Below are 21,410 nucleotides of genomic sequence, written 5' to 3'. Positions count from 1 at the left end.
CATGCAAAGTTGAGATGTGGAGAATTTCAGGGCAAATATGTACACCATTTTCCTGATCTTAATAAATAGAAAAGAGGGAAACTTTTCACAACTTAATTTTTTCTTACAATATTTCTATTTTCACACTGGCCTAGTATGTTATTTATATAGTAATATTATAAAAAAATTCTTATTTGGTGAGGTGACTGTTCTCCAGAATAGATTCATTAATCCTAGTCCCAGTGCATGGAAAATATATTTGTTGTATTTGGTGAGGTTGTAATATGTGCTCAGAGGAATGAAAGCTAACTATAAACAAAAGCCTGGGTATGGCTTTCTCTATTTAAGAAGTGGTTAATCCTGACCAATATCTCCAAATAAACGCTTCTCTCTATAGGCAATAGATGTCCAGCATCCTAGGCATATGTGATTCTACATCCCTCTTCCTTGCATTTTTCTTCTACCTCCTTGTGCAGCATTCCCTTTCCTTCAGGAGCTAACTTGTTTCCCAGCTGTTTATGTAGTCTTAGATGTATTCTTTTATTATAAGTTCAAAGCTATATCTTGGCATACACAGATTATTCTCTCCCAATACATGTAATCTTTATTCAGAGGTGGAAACCCTCCTATGTATATATTCCCAGAAAATAACAGGTTCCTAGACAGTGTTGAGCATTGACTTTATACAATTTTATTAAGATTAAACAAATTATACCATGGCAGTGGTTTTATCATACCAAAGTATTATATGCACACAGTGAATGCTTATAAAAAACATTTGAAGGCCTTAGGAGATAGTCCAGCAGGCAAAATGCTTGCTGCCTAAGCATGAAGACAGACAAGAGTTTTGGTACCAACATCCAAGCTGATAAACAAACAAACAGGCAGACAAACAACAATAACAGAAGAATAAGCAAAGTATTAAAATGCCTGCGGGGTGCATAATATGATAATGCCAACACTGGGGAGCCAAAGTCAGCAAGTCCCAGGGGCTTCCTGTCTACCCAATTCAAGCTGAATTGGCAAGCTCCAAGTTCAGTGAAAGAACCTGTCTTAAAATATGAAGGTGGAGTGTGGTAGAGAAACAAACGCAGCGTGGCCTTCTCTAGTTTCCACACAAATGTACACATAGACAAACCTTCATATTCATACACATATGCAAATGTATTTGAGTAAGCCAAGATTGAAAGATGGGTTGGTAAAATATAGAAAAACAGAAGACTTAAAATGAGCCCCAGTAAGGAGAAACTTGCAAGAACAAGAAAAGAGGTTCTCTTTAGATCTGAAAGAATTTAAAGATCGATTATTGTTTCTTCATGTCTGGGTTCCATTTAAAACTCCAACTCTTTGTGCATATTTGGGATCCTTAACCAGGTGGCATGCCTACAGTGTTATTTCATATTTTAATTTTTAGTATCTTGATACGTATAGTAATGAAGTGTCAATAACAAAAGATTCACCAGTTTTACATTTTCTAGGCTGATTCCAAATATTTTGAGACAGTAGATGTCAGCAAGAGTAATCAATCCACTCTCAGACCCACTGGGACAAAGAAATCTCCAAAGCACTGAAGTGAAGAGCATCTTCAAAAGCCTACACAGGCAGGGAAGATGAAATACGCCTATAATTATAATTTAGCTTTGTCCATTGAGGACACAGTACAGCTGTTCTGAACACCATGTTCTTCTGTGCTCAGTCTAGTCTACTTTTCATTTACTCTAATTTGAAAGCAAATAATGCCACTTTCCTGAGATCCAGACTGATACAAACAATTAGACCATTTTAGACATTAGCTACATATTCATTTGCTCCAGTTTACATTGTTATGTGACCTTGAGAAAAATAAATCACTGCATGTTCAATTTAATCTTATAACCTGAAGCAACACATTAAAGTGGGAATGCTGGGTACTGTAAAAATGAGGGTAGAGTCAAGGTCTCTGTTCTTAAAAGCCAGTGTCTATCTAGATAAAAGGATACGTCTGAAATCAACTTTACCGCAAGGTAGAAAATAGTGCATCTCAGAAGCAAATTAACGTATGAGAACACACTTAAGGATGTATGGATTCTTCCTGTGAAGGTTTTATGAGGCTTTTGGATGGGAAGGAAATTTCAAATCAACCTTGAAGCATAGTTTAAAACATTCTATCTAATCAGGAAAGGTAGAAAGACACCTATGTTCACAAAGATAGGGAAAATAATATTTAATATGAGGCAAGCTTCATTTGTCACTTAGCTTTCCAAAATAAACATAATGAAAACTTCCTATGTGCTAGATATTTCATTTGGCACTTAAAATCAAAGGACTTCTCTTAAATAATGGACATGTAAGGCTTTCCTAAGAGGTAGGACCTCTTCTCTTAGGCAGTGGGAGATAGTGAGTGAGTCCTAAGCAGAAGACAAGACTCAGAAACATAACTGAGGCACTTGAGTTGACAAAGGCAGGTAAAATGCCTATGAGAAGTGAGATGGGGAAAGAAAGATCTGGGTTCACTCAACAGGTTTAGATGCTCATATACTCATTCTCTAACAATGATTGTTATGTTACGCCAGTGGTTCTCAACCTTTCTCATGCTGCATGCACCCTTTAATATAGTCCCTCATGTTGTCGTAACCCCCTAAACATAAAATTATGTTGTCCCTACTTTAGAACTGTAATTTTGCTAGTGTTATAAATTAAAATATAAATATTTGGGGGAAAAGGGGTTTGCCAATAAGGTAGAAACCCACAGGGTGAGAACTGCTGTATTACAGGGAATAAATGAAAGATCTCTGAGCTAGCCTGGTTAGAATGGTTTTGTATATGTGGGGCATACATTCCCATTATTTACTTTGTATTAACATTCTAGTGAATGTCTTACCTTTCTCATCAAGAGGCTGCAGAGCCATGCTGTATCAGTGAGACTTTGTACACTCCAAATATACAGACCAAGTAAATCTTTACCACATGAGAATTTCATATTGACAAAACTATCTCTTGGACAAGTCCCTGAACACAAGAGTTGAGTGAGCCTTTTAGTTGGCAACACCTTCTCCTTGTCACAAATGATAGGAGACTTAGCATTTTGCAAGCTTCCACTGAAAGAGGATAGGTAGTTCATTTCTCATGTCATGTGCATCTTCTGTCTTCAGTAATTCTAATCTAAAACTGCTCATGTAATAAAACATAACACGAATGTAATATATTTCTATAAATTCTAAAAATAGTTCTAAGGAGTTACTAAAACTGATGTGGTCTCCAGGAACCCCCAAACATCATACTAGTGATACAGAAACCTATAAAGTATTCATAGGACTAATAAGAACATGTGGACCAAGTGTTACTTTTGTCTTGTTTAATCTGACTATTATTTGGATAAAAATATTTTAGGTCCAGTTTGCTGTTCTCAAGTTAATTCTTCAGTCCCTTTATAATACACTACAATTTACCAATATCAACAAGACAAACACCTAACTTAGAGGATAACACTGTAACAATGAGTGTCATCCAGTTTCAAGCATCTGAGCTTCAGTTAATCAGACCATGGTCAGATAGATCAAATATCTAGATGTAACAATTCCGGCTATTTCTGTATTTTATTTCCTGTTTGTTTACATGTGTTTATTGGTCATGTTTGACAGAAGAGCTTTCCTAGTCCTCTCTGGTTCTAAGTGTTACCTGATTCATGAAGCCATCTTTACAAGTAGATTTCATTGTTAATGTTCTGTAAGGCTAAAACACATCCAAAACTTGCCATCAAGTTCTACCACAGACACATGTTAATACACACCTAAATAGAAAAGATGTTGAATATAGGACTTACATATGTTTGCATTCTTCTGGCTACTGTTGTACCTTGAATGTGAAATGCCCCTATAGACTCCATCACCTAACTCCTGCTTTCTATAGGAGAGTACTATTCTAGAAGCTTGTAGAACCAATGGGAAATAGAGCTTGCTGGAATAAATGAATCACCAGGATCAGAATCTGAGGTTTGATCATGTAGCTCTCTTCCTGTTCATCCTATTTTCCCTGATTGTAGTCACCTTATCCTCTTGTTATACCTACACCATGAAGAACTGTCTCTCCTTGAACTGGTAGACTTGTTAAGTCACAGTAAGCCCTCCTTCCCTTCCTCCCTCCTTCATTTTCTCCCTCCCTCCATCCCTCAAGTTGCTTCATATTGCTCATTTGGTCATGGCAACCAGAAAAGTACCTAATACTGCTACCTAAGGTACCTTTTAAATTTGGTAGAAAAGGCAGAATCAGAGAAACTCGGGTTAGTTTAGTTTAGTTTATTAAAACTCTGTACTTTCTAGGCTTATTAGGTAGGTTCTCCTTCCTTTATAAAATCCTCACAGAAGAAAGAATGTGTGACAACAACACATCTAATACATTATTTCTAAAAATGTTTCTTTCAAAAATGTTGGTTTTGAAGTAATTACTAGAGAAAACTGTAGTATGACATATGCATCTCATGTCATAGAGAATAACATAATTCAAATACAGAAGTGGACTCTGGGAACTTTATGTGTGCCTTAACAATGTCAAAGGATCTCCAAGTTCTACTGTGTATACTATACAATCATCTATATAATTAGTACCTTCATACTAAAATATGACCTCGGAAGCTCATGTCTTACTCTTTCTGTAGGTTTGGGCCATTATGCTTGTGGTTTTGTTTTAAACCTCGGAGTCAACCTTCCGTCCATGAGTCTTTATTATTCCCCTTATCATATCACCAGTTAACACAAAAGGATCTTCTCTGATACCAGAAAACTGGAACTTGCATGTTTTGACTCCTAGCAAGAGAATGAACCATCTGATCTCCAGGTGAGCTCCTTGCATAACTTAATTCCCTTTGCTACAAATATTAAATCATTTATAAATGTCCTGCACAGCATTTCTTTCTATGACTCATTCATTGACACATAGGTGAGCTCTCTAGGGCAGGCTTGCTAGAGAATAGAAAACCACACTTCAGAGGACTGTGGCAAAAGCAGCTGGAAAAGTACACAGATAACGTAGGGCAAGTTGCAAGGAAATCTCTTCACTTAGAGGGCTACAAGAAACATGTGCACCATATTACTGTCACAGTCTCCAAGTCTCCAAAGGAAAAATAAGAAGGTAGGCAGAATTGACTTTAAAGATGCACTTTGTTCCCCTCTTACTATAAAAAATAAACTATTGCAACAGTGTCTTCTACAGTTGAGATGTTCTGGGTAAGCTACCTACTAAAAGCTATTTACTGAAATAGAGAGATAAAACCATTGTCTTTGTTCTTCTCTTACCAAGACTGACAGATCATTCAGCCGGTCCCCAACCTACAGATACAACTACTGTTCCTAAATATCCAACATTGAGAGTGAGTGTACTATTACTGCTTTAATTATGATATTTCTCCTTTCTGTTCCATTGCACCTTTCTAAAAGTTACTAATATAATTTTATGTTTTAAAAATATTAAATGCCTCTTAATTTTACCTTAATCAGGGACTACTGCATCAAGGCTCTCAGCCTTTCCAATGGGCAGCTCTTGTCAGTTCACTTTAATACTTTAAGTGTTTAGAGTCCATTAGTGATTTTGCCAATTTACATATTTAATGATAGTTCGCACACTGAAGCTGATGAAATGGCACAATTTAGAGGTTTAATATTTTCATTTCAGAAGTTCCTACGCTTACTGTTCATTTCTATGTTATTCTAATTGCATATACTAACCTTAAATATGAATCAATTATAGGCCATGATTTTCCCATTGTAAATAATCCATATAATACATTCTTCCATATTGTGATATTAAAAATGTCACTTTGCTTGAAATCAGTGTTCTCAATGTATACAAGCGATTTTAAATTATGATCCTCAAGGATCTGCTTGGTCACAGTACCATCATAATCCTAATTGTGAAGTCTTAAAACTTCAAATAGACTGTATGTGTCCATGGACTATTGAAACACACTTATCTGAAATGTAAAAATGATGGTTTTGTCCCTCCAGAACTAACACCTATCTCCCGAGGAACAGTTATTTGTTTGGTCAGATATTTCCATTGGTTGAATAGTCAAATGCCCAATTAAAAAAAAATATGGTAGTCTAACCTATAAAACTATCCTACTGGCTGCTGTTTATTTCTTCAGTGCTATTTTTGCCACAAAATAGCTCAATTTGAAGAGCCTTACTAGGTAGCTTCCCTTATTTATTTATTTTTTGATTTCTTCAGATCAGAGGCTGCTGGGCTGACATCAATTTTCTTTTTGCAATAGCTTCCTCAGTACAGCCTCTCTCTGGAGAACTGGAGTCACAATAGCTTCCCTGTTTCATTCTCATGAAGCTGCCTCCTTCTAAATTAGGTACAACTTCAGCCGTATGTGTTTAACTGCGATTGTTAGTCAACTGGGAATTCTATTGACAAAGTTCCTGAGAACATCTATGGTGACATTTAAGTTATTTTTTAAGACGATAATTGCTTCAGGAATTTTGTAGTCACGCTTAGTTTTTGAGGCTTCTGTAGTCAATTATAGATTTTTTTTCCCATGAAGTCCTTTGTTTTAATGTGCCTTAGTATTAAAATAAGTCAACACATGGAAGGATAATTAATTAGCAGTGTTTGCTGAGTGCATACTCTTTAAACACACTGATCCTAAGCTATGTAATAAGTGGTGGTCTAGGAAAAGATAAAAAGAAATGAGTGTTTTCACTTCTCACAAGCTAAGTTTTATTTAGTGTTATAGAAAAGAACAAGCTATATACTAGTTAGAGTAGTCAAAAAACAGATTTTACCCAGCAACTATTCAAATAACATCTGAGATCCTCTGTGCCTTCCATTGCCCTGCCTACAGCTCTGCATGCTGCCTCTGTGACTATCAGAGGCCTGCTGACATCAGTGACTACCAGGCCTGCCAATACCAAGGACAACCATATAGCTAAAGGCCAGCAAAAGAACACAATCTACAAGAGTCAAGTACCACCAGAACCTATCTTGCTACATCAAGCCCTAGATATCCTAACATAGCTGAAGCACAAGAAAATATCCTTAAAGCCAATCTTATGAAGATGATAGGTCCTTTAAAGAGGAAATGAATAGATCCCTCAAAGAAATACAGAAAAATACAATCAAACGGGTATAGTAAATAAATAAAACTGTTCAGGGCTTAAAAATAGAGTCAATAAAGAAAACACAAACTAAGAGAACCCTGGACATGGAAAGTATAGGTAAGAGAACAGAAACTACAGATGCTAGCATCCCTACCATAAAAGAGAGAATTTCAGTCAGAGAAGATATGACAGATGAAATTGATACACTGATCAAAGACAATATTAAATCTAAAAAGTTTCTACTGCAAAACATCCAAGAAATTTGGGATATTATGAAAATAATAAGCCAAAGTAATAGAAATAAAAAAACAGATCAAAGGACCAGAAACTATTTTTAATAAAATCATAGAAGAAAATTTTCCTAACCTAAAGAAAGAAAATCCTATAAAAATACAAGAAGTTTAGAGAACAGTAAATAGATTAGACCAGAAAAGAAAAATCCACCTGCTACATAATAATCAAAACACTGAATATATAGAACAAAGAAAAAAATAACAAAAGCCATAAGGGAGAAAGGCCAAGTAACACATAAAAACAGACCTATCAGAATTACACCAGATTTCTTAACAAAGGGCTTGGGAAGATGTTTTATGATCTCTAGGAGATCACAGATGTCAGCCCAGACTACTGTACTCAACAAGACTCATAATCACCATAGATGGAGAAAACAAGGTATTTCATGACAATAACCAAACAAAAAATGAAAAAAACAACAAAACAAAATAAAATAAAACAAACAAACAAACAAACAAACCCCTTCCAGCCCAAGGAGCTTAAGAACACCAAAGAAAAGATTGAAAATAAATAACCCCACACCTGAAAAACCAAAAGAAGAAACACACACACACACACACACACAAAACTAACCACAACAAAATCAAAATAGCAAGAATTACTAATCAGTAGTCATTAATATTTCTAAACATCAATGGACTCAATTCCCCTATAAAAATACTCAAGCTAGCAGAATGGATGTGAAAAAAAGAGAAACATACCTCAGCAACAAATACACATTACCTCAGAGTAAAGGCTGTAAAAAATATTTTCCAAGCAAATGGACCCAAGAAGCAACTGGAGTAGCCATTCTTATATGTAATAAAAATAGAATTTTAACCAAAATTAATCAAAATAAATAGGAAGGACATTTCAGACTCACCAAAGGAAAAATACACCAAGATGATGTCTCAGTTCTTAACATCTATGCCCCAAATGCAAGGTCAGTCACATTAGTACATTACTGAGGTTTCAATCACATATAGAACCCCATACATTAAAACTGGGATACTTCAACACTCCAATCTCAACAATATACTGGATATCAAAAGAGAAACTAAACAGAGAAATAATAAAATTAACCGAGTTATCAATTTTATGAGCCTAACAGATATCCACAGAGCACTTCACCCAAACACAAAAGAATATACCTTTTTTCAGAACATCATGAAACCTTCTAAAAAATTGACCACATAGTAGGTCACAAAGCAAGCCTCAGAAGATACAAGAACATTGAAATAAGTTCTTTTATCTTGTCAGACCACCATGGATTAAAGCTGGATTTCAACAACAGCAGAAACAACAGAAAGTCTACAAACTCATGGAAACTGAACCATTCTCCACTCAATGGCCACAGGGTCAGGGAAGAAATAAAGAAAAAAACTAAAGAGTTCCTCAAATTCAATAAAAATGGAGGCACAACACAACCCAAATTATGAGAGCACAGTGAAAATAGTGCTGAAAGGAATGTTCATAGTGCTGAATGCCTTCATAAAAGAATTGGAGAGATCTCTATAAGTTTAAAAGCACACCTGAAAGCTCTAAAATAAAAAGAAGCAGACATATCCAAGAGGAGTTACAGCAGGAAATAATCAAACTCAGGGTGGTAATTAATAAATTTAAAACAAGGAGAACAATACAAAGAACCAACAAAGCCAAAAGCTGATTGTTTGAGAAAATCAAGATCAGGTCACAATGTAAATAGTCCTATAAATTCTGAGGAAGTAGACTCAGTCATCAAAATATCCAGGTCAGTCTGTCAATCAATAAATTAATAAATAAATGCCCAGGGCCAGATGATTTTTAGCTCAAAATTCTGCCAGACTTTCAAAGAAGAGCTAATACTCAAATTCCTCAAAGTATTCCACAAAATAAAAACAGAAGGAACACTGCCAAACTCATTCAGTGAGACTATAGTCACCTGCCAAGGACCAGCCTCAGCTTGGAGAGGGATTCTGAGAGAAGGGGTGTCTAGCAGTGGTGAAATTAAACAACTGGAAGTCAAATCGTGGTTCTGAGCTGGTGTACTATGGTCTACTCAGGACAGATTTCCAGATTGCTCTCTATGTTCTGCTTTCTCTGGAGATCTCCAGACAGCTTTCTCTCTAAAAAGCTTTCTCTGGCTATTCTTTGCAGGAGACAGTTCTCCAAGAAGTTCTGTCTTGCTATTCTAAAAATTTCTCTGGAGAGCTCATCTGTTGCACATCATAAGCCCAGTCTTTTGTATTACATATCAAGTGAGTCATTTACTCCAGGTTCCCTTCTGATTATCCTATGAATCAGTATCTCATGACCTTATTCCTTTGACTCTTAGGAAGAGACAGCAAGCATAAGCACAGGCACTAAGATGGCTGGGTGAAGCTCCCCCCTGGAATTACCATTCTGATCATTCCTGGACCTAAATTTTCTCTGTCTCTGGAATCTGATTGAATTTGTATCTGCCTGTCTTTGTATCTCTCTGCCAAACTGGTTCATACTGTAGCTGCCTCTGCTTCTTTAGATCTAAGAGACCCCTTAGACAATTCATATTGCATCCTTATATTTTTGCATATTTGAGAAATTGTATCTTTGAACTCGTGTTTTTAAGAGTTCTTTTCCACATACTTAAGGGCTGTCCTGAAGTTCCCAGCATTTTTCATTTTGCTAAAGACATACACATACCCTCAACTTCTGGACTCATGCTGTTTCTAATATCCTGAATTCATTAACCTCAACAGGGAGGACATTCCTCAAAGGGGGGCATGAAAATATGTACATAATTACACAAACAAGCCTTATGCCCATAGCGGATGTCAAAATTCCTGGAGGCTCATGCCCTGTTGGTTCTGTTCCATGGGTGAGAACCATGTAATTCCACCTCTATCAAGGCCATGCCAGACTTAACAGTCACTCTGATATCTAAACTACACAAAGATGAAACAAAGAAAAAGAATTTGAGACCAGTTTCCCGTTTGCACATAGTGATGGTTTCAATATGCTTGGCCCAGGGAGTGGCACTATTTGGAGGTATGGCCTTGTTTGATATGGCCTTGTGGCCTTGTGGCCTTGTGGTCTTGTGGCCTTGTGGTCTTGTGGTCTTGTGGCAGGAAATCTGTCACTGTAGGAATGGTCTTTAAGACCCTGATTCTAGCTGCCTGGAAACCAGTCTTTTTCTAGCTGCTTTCAGGATAAGAGGTGGAACTCTCAGCTCCTCCAGCCCCATGTCTGCCAGGATGTTCCAATGTGCCCACCTTCATTATACTGGACTAAACCTCTGAACCTGTAAGTCAGCCCCAACTAAACATTGTCCTTATAAGAGTTGCCTTGATCATGGTATCTGTTCACAGTAGTAAAACCCTACCTAAGACAGAAGTTGGTACCAAGGGTAGGGTATTGCTGTAATAGGTCTGATCATGCTTTTGTTTTTGGAAGAATGTGGATTTGGGGACTTAAGATTTGGAAAGTAGTGCAATGCTTTAAGTGGGGCTTAATGGAATATTCTAGTCGGGATATGGAAGCCTGTTGTTGCTGAGGGTAATTTGAAATGTGGAAGCCTGGCTGTAGATGTTTCAGAGGAAAAAAAAATATGTGGCTGAGAGACTGTTTTTCTGGTATTTTGGTGATGAATACGGATGTTTTTTGCCCTTGTCTGAAGAGTCTATCTAAAGCTAAGGTAAAGAGATTTATATTAATTGCATTGACAAAGGATGTCTCAAAAAAGCCCAACAAAGACTTTGTTCTCTGGTTAAGTCTAATGAAGAGCTTTCTGAACAAGCATAGCAAGCTTAGAAAGGAAAACTATATTATGCATGGTTTGAGTAATAAAGAGGCACCAGGAAGTGGAGCTGAAGTCTGTCTTCAAGAAGATAGAGAGATTAAGGAAGAGGTGATCTCAGGGCAAGATCCCACCCAGCTTATCTTATTGTTTGTATCTGCAGCTGATCAAAAAATAGTTTTCAACTGGAATGAACTACAATCCAGAAATGGAAGGTGTACTTGTGATCCAGGTCTTAAGGGTGAAAGACACAGGCTTTTGAGCTGGATCTTGAGGAAGAGTGGCCATGAAAAGCTGAGGCCCAGGCAGATTGGTACACACTTTTAATCACAGGAGACAAAGACAAGCAGATTCCTGATCAAGGCCAGCCTGGGACAAAGCAAGAAAAGCTTAAGTCCAGGTGTGGTGATGATACCTGTCTTTAATCCCACCATGCAGGAGACAGAGCCATGCAAACCTCTCCATTCAAGGATAATCTACAGAGCAGGACAGTTGCAGGACAGCCAAGCTTTGACAGTGAGAGAATTGGAAAACAAAAAGCTGGTAATAGAATAGGGAGGGGGCATATTCCAACCCCAGCAAGCAAAAAAGACTCAGTTTTGACCATATGGCTCTGGTTTTAGAGTCAAAAATAGAAGGGACTACTGAGATAATTGATGCTGGTTAGCTGGAACTAAGAAATTTGCTGTGATTAAGAAGAAACCAGTATCACTGAAGTGAAATCTGGGAAGTGTTTTCTAAGAGCGCACAGAAACTGTGTTCCAGAGATAGCCAAGTTTATACCTTGTGCTATAGCTGGACTTGATAATGTGTATGAATCACCCAGGTGGTACTTGTTTTGAAGGTATTAAGGAGTCATGAAGAACAGCTGAGGCTTGGCACTGTGAGAAGCTATTGGTAAAGATACAGCTACAAATAAATGTGCAGGGGGTCTATGTTCAGCCAGTGCATACTCACTGGTTGGTGGTTCAGTTTCTGTGAGCCTCCATGGGCCCAGGTTAGTTTATTCTGTAGGTTTTCCTGTGGAGTCCTTTCCCATTCCAGCGCCCTCCTTTCTTCTCCCCACACTTCCACAAGACTCCCTGAGCTCTGCCTTGCTTGGTGGTGTATCTCTGCATCTCTTATCATAAACTGCTGGATGAAGCCTCTCACAAGACAGTAATGCTAGGCTACTGACTTCAAGCATAGCAGAAAATCATTAGAGCCAGGGGTTGGCTCTTTCCTATGGGATGGTCTCAAGTTGGGTCAGTCATTGGTTGGCCATTCCTGCAGTCTCTGTTCCATCATTATCCCTACACTTCTTGCAGACAGGACAAATTTTGAGTGGAAGGTTTTGTGGGTGGATCCTCCTCCCTCCACAGGAAGTTCGAAGTGGCCTGTTCAAGTTTCGTATCCCCCACTAGGAGAAATCTCAACTAGAGGCATCCCCAAAGACTCTTGAGGGTCTCCCCTGTCCCAGAGTTGCCCCCACTCATTTCTATTTCCTCTCCTATCCCTCCTACTCCACACTCTTAATCCTAACCCCTGTTTTCCTCCCTATCCCTTTCCTACAAAGTTCTCTCACTCCATATACTTCAGATGTCTACTTTATTTCGTTTTCTGGGAAGATTGTTACCCTAGATTTAGGGGATTAAAAGAGAAAGGTGTTCATGTCCATATACATAATTGCTCTTTACATATCTTTTTCTTTATTCTATTTTTGATTAGTTTGTGGTATTGGGATCAAATCTAGGGTTTTGTGCATGTTAATCAAATACACTTACTTAGCAGTAGTAAATTTCTAGCTCTATTTTTTTTTATCCTGTGATGAGTTGAAAACTATAGAAATTACAAACATAGACAAGGAAGGTGAGCTTATTATAATTCATTTTTGCTACTTTTCTGATTTTATTTTTCTTAGTTTCATTATACCAGGTATATATGTATTGCTAAACTTCTTTAGGATAAATGTTTAGATGTGAAATTTCTAGAGTAGAGGGTACAGTCATCTCCTGATGTTACTGCTCCTAATTAGCTGAATACCAATTCATTCTGTCTCTGTCTCTCTGTCTCTGTATGTCTTTCTGTTTCTGTCTCTGTCTCTCCTCCCCCCTCACCAAGGTATCAATTGGAATATCACTGTTTGTTTTATATCTATATATCATAAGGGAAGAATCCTACTTTCCCATGGCACACAGGTTCCGGGATTTGGTTACTCATTAACCATTAACTTTTCTACTTCCAGAGCTCCAGAGAGCTGTTTAGTTGCATCCATAAATTCAGTTGAGCTATAGTTTCCTCCCCACATTTGGAAAACATTTCTCAGGTCCCTAAAAGAAGCAGTTCAATTCCAATTTATTTATGTGAGCCAATTCAAGGGTATTAACCCCCCCCCCCCAAATATTGGGCTTTATGCTAAAACTAAGAGTCACCTTCTTCCTATACCTCACAAATCTTGTTACTCAAATTGGCTTGAGCTTAGGTCTAACAGATTTTGTCTTTGGTCTGAAACTAGTAACTCCCATATATTTCGTGAATCTAAGTATTTTTAAGTTTACTAGCTGTCTTTATCCAACCAATCTATATGTTTGAATAGAGCATATTCTATATATATTATATATATAATATATATATATATTATATATATTATATATATAGAATAGAAGCTGGAAATGTTGTGACTATCTCAATAAGTTTAGAAGAGCATTTAAAATCTCTGTCACTTAAAATTCACAGAAGAAAAAAATAGGCCTCAGGTTCCCTATTGAAGAACGTTTTTAAAATTGTTTTCATACCCAATGGATAGCTCTTTCTCAAGAAAACCATGAAAAGCAAGCCAGGCCAATCAGACAACTCTACACATAAGGTGCTGGTTGCCAAACTGACAACCAGAGTTCAATTCCCATGCTTCACAACAAGTAATGAAAGAACCGTCTCCTGTAAGTTCTCTTTGATAATTATAGGAGTGCTGTGGAATTGTGCCTACACACACACACACACACACACACACACTGAATCAATAGATGCAATTTAAAAATTTGAAAAATAAGAGCATTTTTAAAAGACAGTTATGAAAAATTCTTATGTAAAAATATAAAGAAATATATGCGAATTATTATTAAATAGTATGTGTTTTACAAATGCATACTTATATACCTATTACTTATATCAATTTTATATTTTACTCATAAATGCCTAAAGATAATTATTTCAATATTAATAAAACATGGATACACATGTTTACACATACATACATACATACATACATACTTTATACTGAGAGAAAACATTTATCATTTTATTATAAGCATCCAGTCACATTTTTCTTCTCATAATGCATTTTGATCCATTTATCTTTTTAATAAATTGGCACAATTGTTTCAAATCATACTTTAAAAAAAGAAGAACATATCTCATTTCTTTATGCACTACTGGGTGCTTATTTTAGTATATAAATTGTGTGCATGACTGTTTTAAATACTTAGCTATTTATCATTCTTGTAAACAAGAGACAATGTGCAATTCATCACATTGTGTTGTCTGTACATTGTGATATAGTTCATTATAAGACACCATGATATAATTATGTTGTGACATAATTTTGTGATATAACTAACTCACACTATGTCTGTATATTTTTTATATATTAAAAGTTTGGTTGGCATCATATGAAACTAGCTTTCTGCAAAATTGTATCATAAGACTTCTTAAGAGCTGGTGTTTTCTATTTAAAATATAACACTGTTGAAAGACATTGCTTTTAATGATGCTATTTAGTCAATTTTAAATCATTTTTATGATTTTTAAATTCCTGGTTGTGGTAGTATTTAAATCACGTGCTTAGGGCTTCAAGTGTCTTCATGGAGGCATTTTTCTCATCAATGTCACAATCTTTACAAGACTTGAAGAGAGCTTGCAGAGCTGTCCCTGAGAGCACAACTAATCTCCATAGCTCTCCTGCTCCAGCCTTTTGGTCCTGCCTCCCGAAGATGCTGAATGAGATGAAGCTTGTCTATCTCTTCTATCATTCCTTAAACAGAGCAGATGCCCAGCCTCTCCTTTAAAGGTGTGTATCTAAAAGTATGTCTTTCCTCCTGCTTGAATCCTGTGTTCTAGAGACTCACAAAGCTCCTCTCCCATTTTCAGCTTAGCCCTACCTGTCCTGGACCGGAGCAAATGACAAAATGAGAGATGGCTGCCATACTCTGGGAAAGCAAGGAAGCATGCACAATGTTTTTCCCAGTGCTTATTAGAGAAGAAGAAATGAAGGCTGTCAGGTGTCCTCTGCAGCATTCAGTGCAGGAGTGGGGGCCTGAACCAAGCCACCACTCAATCACAGGGGTTCAGTACTGGTCTTAGAGAACAATTTTTCATTTCAGATAATACTGGAATGCAATGCACTAAATCTAGAAAATTTATTATACTTCAACACATGAGAGCTTTCATAACAGCACTCTGGTCACTGTAAAGGCAATAAGTGGTCCAGTTTCAATAGACCAAGATAGGTGCTTAAATAGTCTCTAATATTAAACATGTGTATTACATAAACTATATATAGTTTTATTATTATTATAAGTATATACAGTAAATATACATAAAGTATACAAATAATGTACTATATGGCATTTTAGAAATATTTTTAATAAGTATTTAATATTAAAAATATTTTATTATGCTACAATATTTGCATACACCAAAATACATGTGTACCAACTATTACCAGATATATGTAAATAAGTGTAATAAATTAGTAAAGGAAAGGAAAGTTTTAATATAACTGTCTTTGCTCTTAGTAAGGCTCCATTGAAGATATCAAAATTATTTTCATGTTTATAATAATGTGCATGTTATTATTTAAAAAAGATTGCTCACTGCATCAGAAAATACAGTTACACATTAATCAAAACACCATGAATAAGCTGGGTGGTGGTGGCGCATGCCTTTAATCCCAGCACTTGGGAGGCAGAGGCAGGTGGATTTCTGAGTTCGAGACCAGCCTGGTCTACAGAGTGAGTTCCAGAACAGCCAGGGCTACACAGAGAAACCCTGTCTCGAAAAACAAAACAAAACAAAACAAAACAAAACAACACCCACCATGAATAGACTTCTGTAGCTGAAACAAACCAGTCCTATCATTTTGAATTTGTGCTTGCTTCTGTTTCCTGTGTGTGGAGGTTACAGGTGTTATATGTCCCTTAGTGTTAACATGATGAGCTATTAGCTGATTATGTACAAGAAATAAAATTGCCTTCCTGAAAGTACTCATGGGAGAACAAGCCAAATCTTTAATCAATTCCACTAGGCCTTCTTTCACGTTGCTAATGAGACAGAAGAGTTTAAACATAGTGAAAAAATTTAAAGACCTATCTCCACTCAGATTTTACGGGATTATTTTTTAAAATCCCAAATTAAATCCTCAACAGAATTCTTTTAGGAAGCAGATACAAAGGTATCTCATTTTCATTTGAAAGCTTTTCAAGTGATACATGCAATGGGAGAAAAAAAATCACTTTTTATAAAATGACATAGACCACTAATAGCAGTGAGCCGGTTCAGCATTTAATGACACATAGAGTAGTATTCACATAATAGATAGTCATATGCACAGGAGAAGCTATACGAATGCCTAGTAGCAGCAGACATAACAGAGAAGCTGCCCTATGTCTCAACAGTGTAACATAATCAAATTAACCAACGTACCTTACAGCTACAGGGCCCAACACAAGGGTCCTCGTTTGTGCTCCCTAAGCCGCTACAGTTACAGGGTTGGCAGTCTGGGTAACCATGGTAACCCCTGACACAGCGATCACAGTTCATGCCTCCAAAGCCAGTTTTGCAGTGACAGGATCCAGGTTTCAACCCTAAAGGAAGAAACATTGCATATTGACATGTTCAAAGGGAAATAGGTTTAATTATTTAAGTTTCAATCACAGCAACTGTTAAATTGGATTCTGATCACAAAATTAGTTTTTTTTTAAATTCTATTATTTATAAATTTAAAGCAATTTTAAATTTAAATATATTTTAGTCATATTCTTCCCCACCCCTAATTCCTTCCAGATTCTTCCCACTCCATACCAATTCAACATTACGTTCTTTCTCAAAACCTAACACAACAGCAAAACCTAAAAAACAGAATACAACACCACCATAAATAAAAGCACACATACAAACAGACAGACACACACACACACACACTCATATCAAGCTCTAATTAAATAAAAATACACAGAAAAACTGTGGAGTCCATCATATGTTGGCCAGCTACTCCTAAACATGAAACCTGCCCTGGAGCAGTTAATATACCCAGTGTCCCTATCCTTTACCCTCATGGCTAAGTTGTTATTCATATCAAAATAAAATATAATAAGATAAAACAAAAACTATCACATCAAAGTTGGACGAGATAAACCAACATGAGGAAAAGAGGCCCAAGAGAAGGAACAAGTACTAGTTTGCTCACCTAGAAATTATATAAACACACTAAACTGGAAGTTATAATATATATGTGTTTCAGTCTCTATAAGTTTGTATGTACCTTTCTCATGTTGGTTTAAATGACCTTCTTTTCTCACATATGTCACTAAAGCTATAACTAAAGGGTCTTTGGAGCCTAATAAAAATGCAAGTGGTTATGCAAACATAGCAATTGTATCTGTAAAAAAAAATGTTTAAAACAAGTGGCTAGAGAGATGGTTATGCAGTTAGGAGCACTTGCACATCTTACAGAGGAGCAGGTTTGGTTCCAAGTTCCAATATGGTGCTCACAATCATCTGTAACTCCTGTTCCAGGGGATTCCACAAGCTGTTCTGGCCTCTGCTGGTACCAGACACTCATATGACATATATATATATATATATATATATAAATATATATATGTGTGTGTGTGTATATATGTGTATATATGTCTATATATGTGTATATATGTGTATATATGTGTATATATGTATATGTGTATATGTGTATATGTGTATATGTATATATGTATATACGCATATATATGCATGTATACGTGTATATATATGTATATATATGCATATATATTATATACACATATATACACACACATATATATACACATATATATGCATATATATGTGTATATATGTATGTGTATATATATGCATACATGTTTATATATATATGTATGTATATATATATATATATATATATATATATATATAGACAAAACATCCATGTCAAGAAAATAAACTGTGTTCCCCATCAAACAAAGTGTAACAAAATGCAGTAATACAGTATAAGAGAACATGGGAAAAGAGGAATAGTGAGCACGAATAAGTCAAGCACACATTGAACTACTGTTAAGAATATGTTTTTATAATGTGCACAGGAGTCTTGAAAATGGCTGGAAATATGAAACACAGAACATGAGTATATTATCAGGAAAGTGTGAGGAAAAGTAAAAATAGCTACATAAATAGCAATTGGAGCCATGAAATAGAACTTAAAATCATACTCAGTTTATAGTGATAAAGATGGAATAAAGTAATTTTTTGTTTGATTTTTGCCTCAGAGCAGTACTGATTATAGGTGCTGGAGAGAAGGATCTATGGTTAAGAATACTTTATACTCTTCCAGAGGACCCTGGTTCAAGTCCATCTCCCATATGGCAACTCAAAATTTTCAGTGCCCTCAATTTCCCTTCAGGATCCAATAAAAGGAAAAAAGTGGAATAAGAAAAGGAGGACAGTATTAAATTGTTTCTCTTTATAAAAATTTATTAATATTGCTTCTAAATTACCACTATATTATGTACAGATATTCCTATTTTTTTATTTCTAATAGTTTTTTTCAAGCAATGTACTTATTTTAGTGTGGAACTTAATGTCATTCATAACAGTATTAGGATTTATTTGTCATTTGAAAAACGGAAAGACTTCATGACGAAAGGCTTTAACTTAAGGTTATTAAGGCAAAAATGCACACAGCCATTACTATTTGCTAGTTGCAGCATGCCACTCATCCAAGGCAACTAGCCTGAAAGCAGCTCCCAAATAGTAATTTTATTCTGTTGCCACACTTGATTCCTTGATGTTGAGAGTTTATTCTGAATCTTAATTCTCGGAGTATTTGATTTCACCTCATAGTACTGCCCATCTGTGACCCTTCCCTCATACGTGGTATCACCTACATCCCACGTTGTGATTTTATGTGCTCCCAATGCTGCACACACATCTCTCAACACTGTCAACTTATACTGGAACCAGTGAAGTTACAGAGCGATCTAAGTAACAGGACATAAAACATTGTATATATAATATGTGTGTCTTATACATAAATACCTTCTCTCTTTATACCCTACCTATACACACACAATTGTCATATAACATCCCTTTTATCAAGGACACATCATCTAGATGACAGTGGTCCCATAAGATTGTACTGCTTGGTGACACCAAAGTTTGTATAATACCCACTGTGGCATTTCTACAATTAATGTGCTTAATGACAAATTTCTAAGAATTTATCCTATAATAAAGTGACATGTTACCTTACACATACATCAAGGCATGTGCATGATTAATATTTTTGTTTGCTTTCAAACGATATAGTTCAGCACAAAATAAGTTATTACAGTGAAAAAATGAGGTCTTATAGGGAACACCATTGGATGTCAGAATTCTGGCCATGTGAATGGAATTACTGAAAAATTCTCTGCAAAAAAAAAAAAAAAATGATGTTTGGCATCTTTTCTCCAGAGCAACAGTTCTCCACTGTGTCTCACCTCGCTGGGCATATTTCTCATCCTTGACACAGACTTCACTAAGGGAGCCAGCTAGATCACAGTGACATGGCTGACATGGTCTCGGATAACTTGGTGATACCTGAAAAATAATTTGATATGGTTTGAATCAAGAGTAATAAAAATGCCAATATCTTCAACTCAGCAAACAATTCAGGACAAATTGATTTTAAAACTACACTACAGATTATATTGATAAAATTAAAAGCATTTATCTTTGACAAGGATTGGTAGACTTCTAAAATTCAATTTTGCTAGGTGGGTATACATTTACTACTTACTGGTTGGTGGCTCAGTCTTTGGGAGCTTCCCAGGGTCCAGGTTAGTTGTCTATATTTGTCTTTTTTTTTTTTTTTTTTTTTTTTTTTTTTGGTTTTTCGAGACAGGGTTTCTCCGTGTAGCCCTGGCTGGCCTTGAACTCAGAAATCCCCCTGCCTCTGCCTCCCAAGTGCTGGGATTAAAGGCGTGGGCCACCACTGTCTGGCTCTAATTGTCTTCCTAATCCCTCCTAGTTCCTCAATCTTTCTCCTCTGCCTAGGAGGTTTTAATTTGATAACACCTACCTTATGAGACCTTGCCATACACACAAGAAGCAAAAATACAAAACCTCTTAGGTTTAGCCATTTATCTAATTTTAAAAATTAATTAATATCAAATTTCATTCTAAGCAGCCATGAAAATGGAGAAATCCAAACCTCAGTTACCTCACTTGGGAATTCTACTCTAAAATGTTTGGAGCAGGTTTAATTTTCATCCTATACATTTTTTTTTTAAATCTGAAAAAAAAAAAAAAAAGGAAGCATTCCTCATTCTTTTGTCTGAGGCTGGTAAAGCCTACTACAAATGATTGAGAAAAAAAACTTTAAAAACAGAAAATTAAAGTTCCAAACCCCCTGTACAGCAAGACAAAAGTCTTTAACTAAATAAAATCACCCCATGCATGAAAATTATATTATTTTATAAATTAACTGTACCTGATACAGAAATGCAAAATTGTTTTGATACCTTGAAAATGAATATAAATGATCAAACTAACAGGGAAAGTGAAAATGCCTATATTTATTTTAATAGATGCAGAAAAGCATTTGACAAAATGCCTCAGCATTTTTTTTTTTATTATAAAAGTGCTCAGATACCTGGGAAGAGCAAAGAAGGTGCTGAATCTGATAAACGGCATCCATAAAAATCCCATAACTCACATCACGCTCAATAGTGAATTATTATGTTTATATTTAAAGTGAGAACAAAATAAAAATGTCAGTTCTCACCATTTCTATTTAACATCAGCATAAATATTTCAAAGTAAAGAGTGAGCCTGGCATTATTTGTAGACAAGAGTCTAAGTGCAAATCTAGAGAATACCTTCAGATTGCTAGAACAAAGAAATGCATTTTCAATCAATACAGATGATAAACTCAGTATTAATTTTTTTCTTAATAATAGCATGAAAGGATTGGGAAAAAGTTTTACCTAACTATTAATCATTATTGTGGACACACAAAACAAAAGGCCCATTTTCATTTAACTAAGGTTATGTAAGGTCTTTATTCCAAAATTATTGTTACAAATAAGTTTTGAAAAGTA

The 21,410-nt window shown here is 35.9% G+C and overlaps 1 protein-coding gene across 2 annotated transcripts in view; it reads right to left on the bottom strand.

Annotated features, from left to right (window-relative positions):
• The window catches only part of Lama2 (laminin subunit alpha 2), a 572,138-nt gene that overhangs the window by 307,851 nt on the left and 242,877 nt on the right, over positions 1-21,410 (bottom strand). For both annotated transcript variants that reach the window (XM_076927972.1, XM_076927973.1), the window contains exons 9-10: positions 19,809-19,908; positions 16,762-16,922 (exon numbers count right to left, since the gene is read on the bottom strand). In XM_076927972.1, the coding sequence (XP_076784087.1) occupies positions 16,762-16,922; positions 19,809-19,908 (261 nt within the window). The remainder of the gene's footprint in view (positions 1-16,761; positions 16,923-19,808; positions 19,909-21,410) is intronic.

Source organism: Arvicanthis niloticus, chromosome 30, assembly GCF_011762505.2.
Source record: "Arvicanthis niloticus isolate mArvNil1 chromosome 30, mArvNil1.pat.X, whole genome shotgun sequence".
Classification (NCBI taxonomy): domain Eukaryota; kingdom Metazoa; phylum Chordata; class Mammalia; order Rodentia; family Muridae; genus Arvicanthis; species Arvicanthis niloticus.
This window is presented reverse-complemented; position numbering and strand designations above follow the sequence as displayed.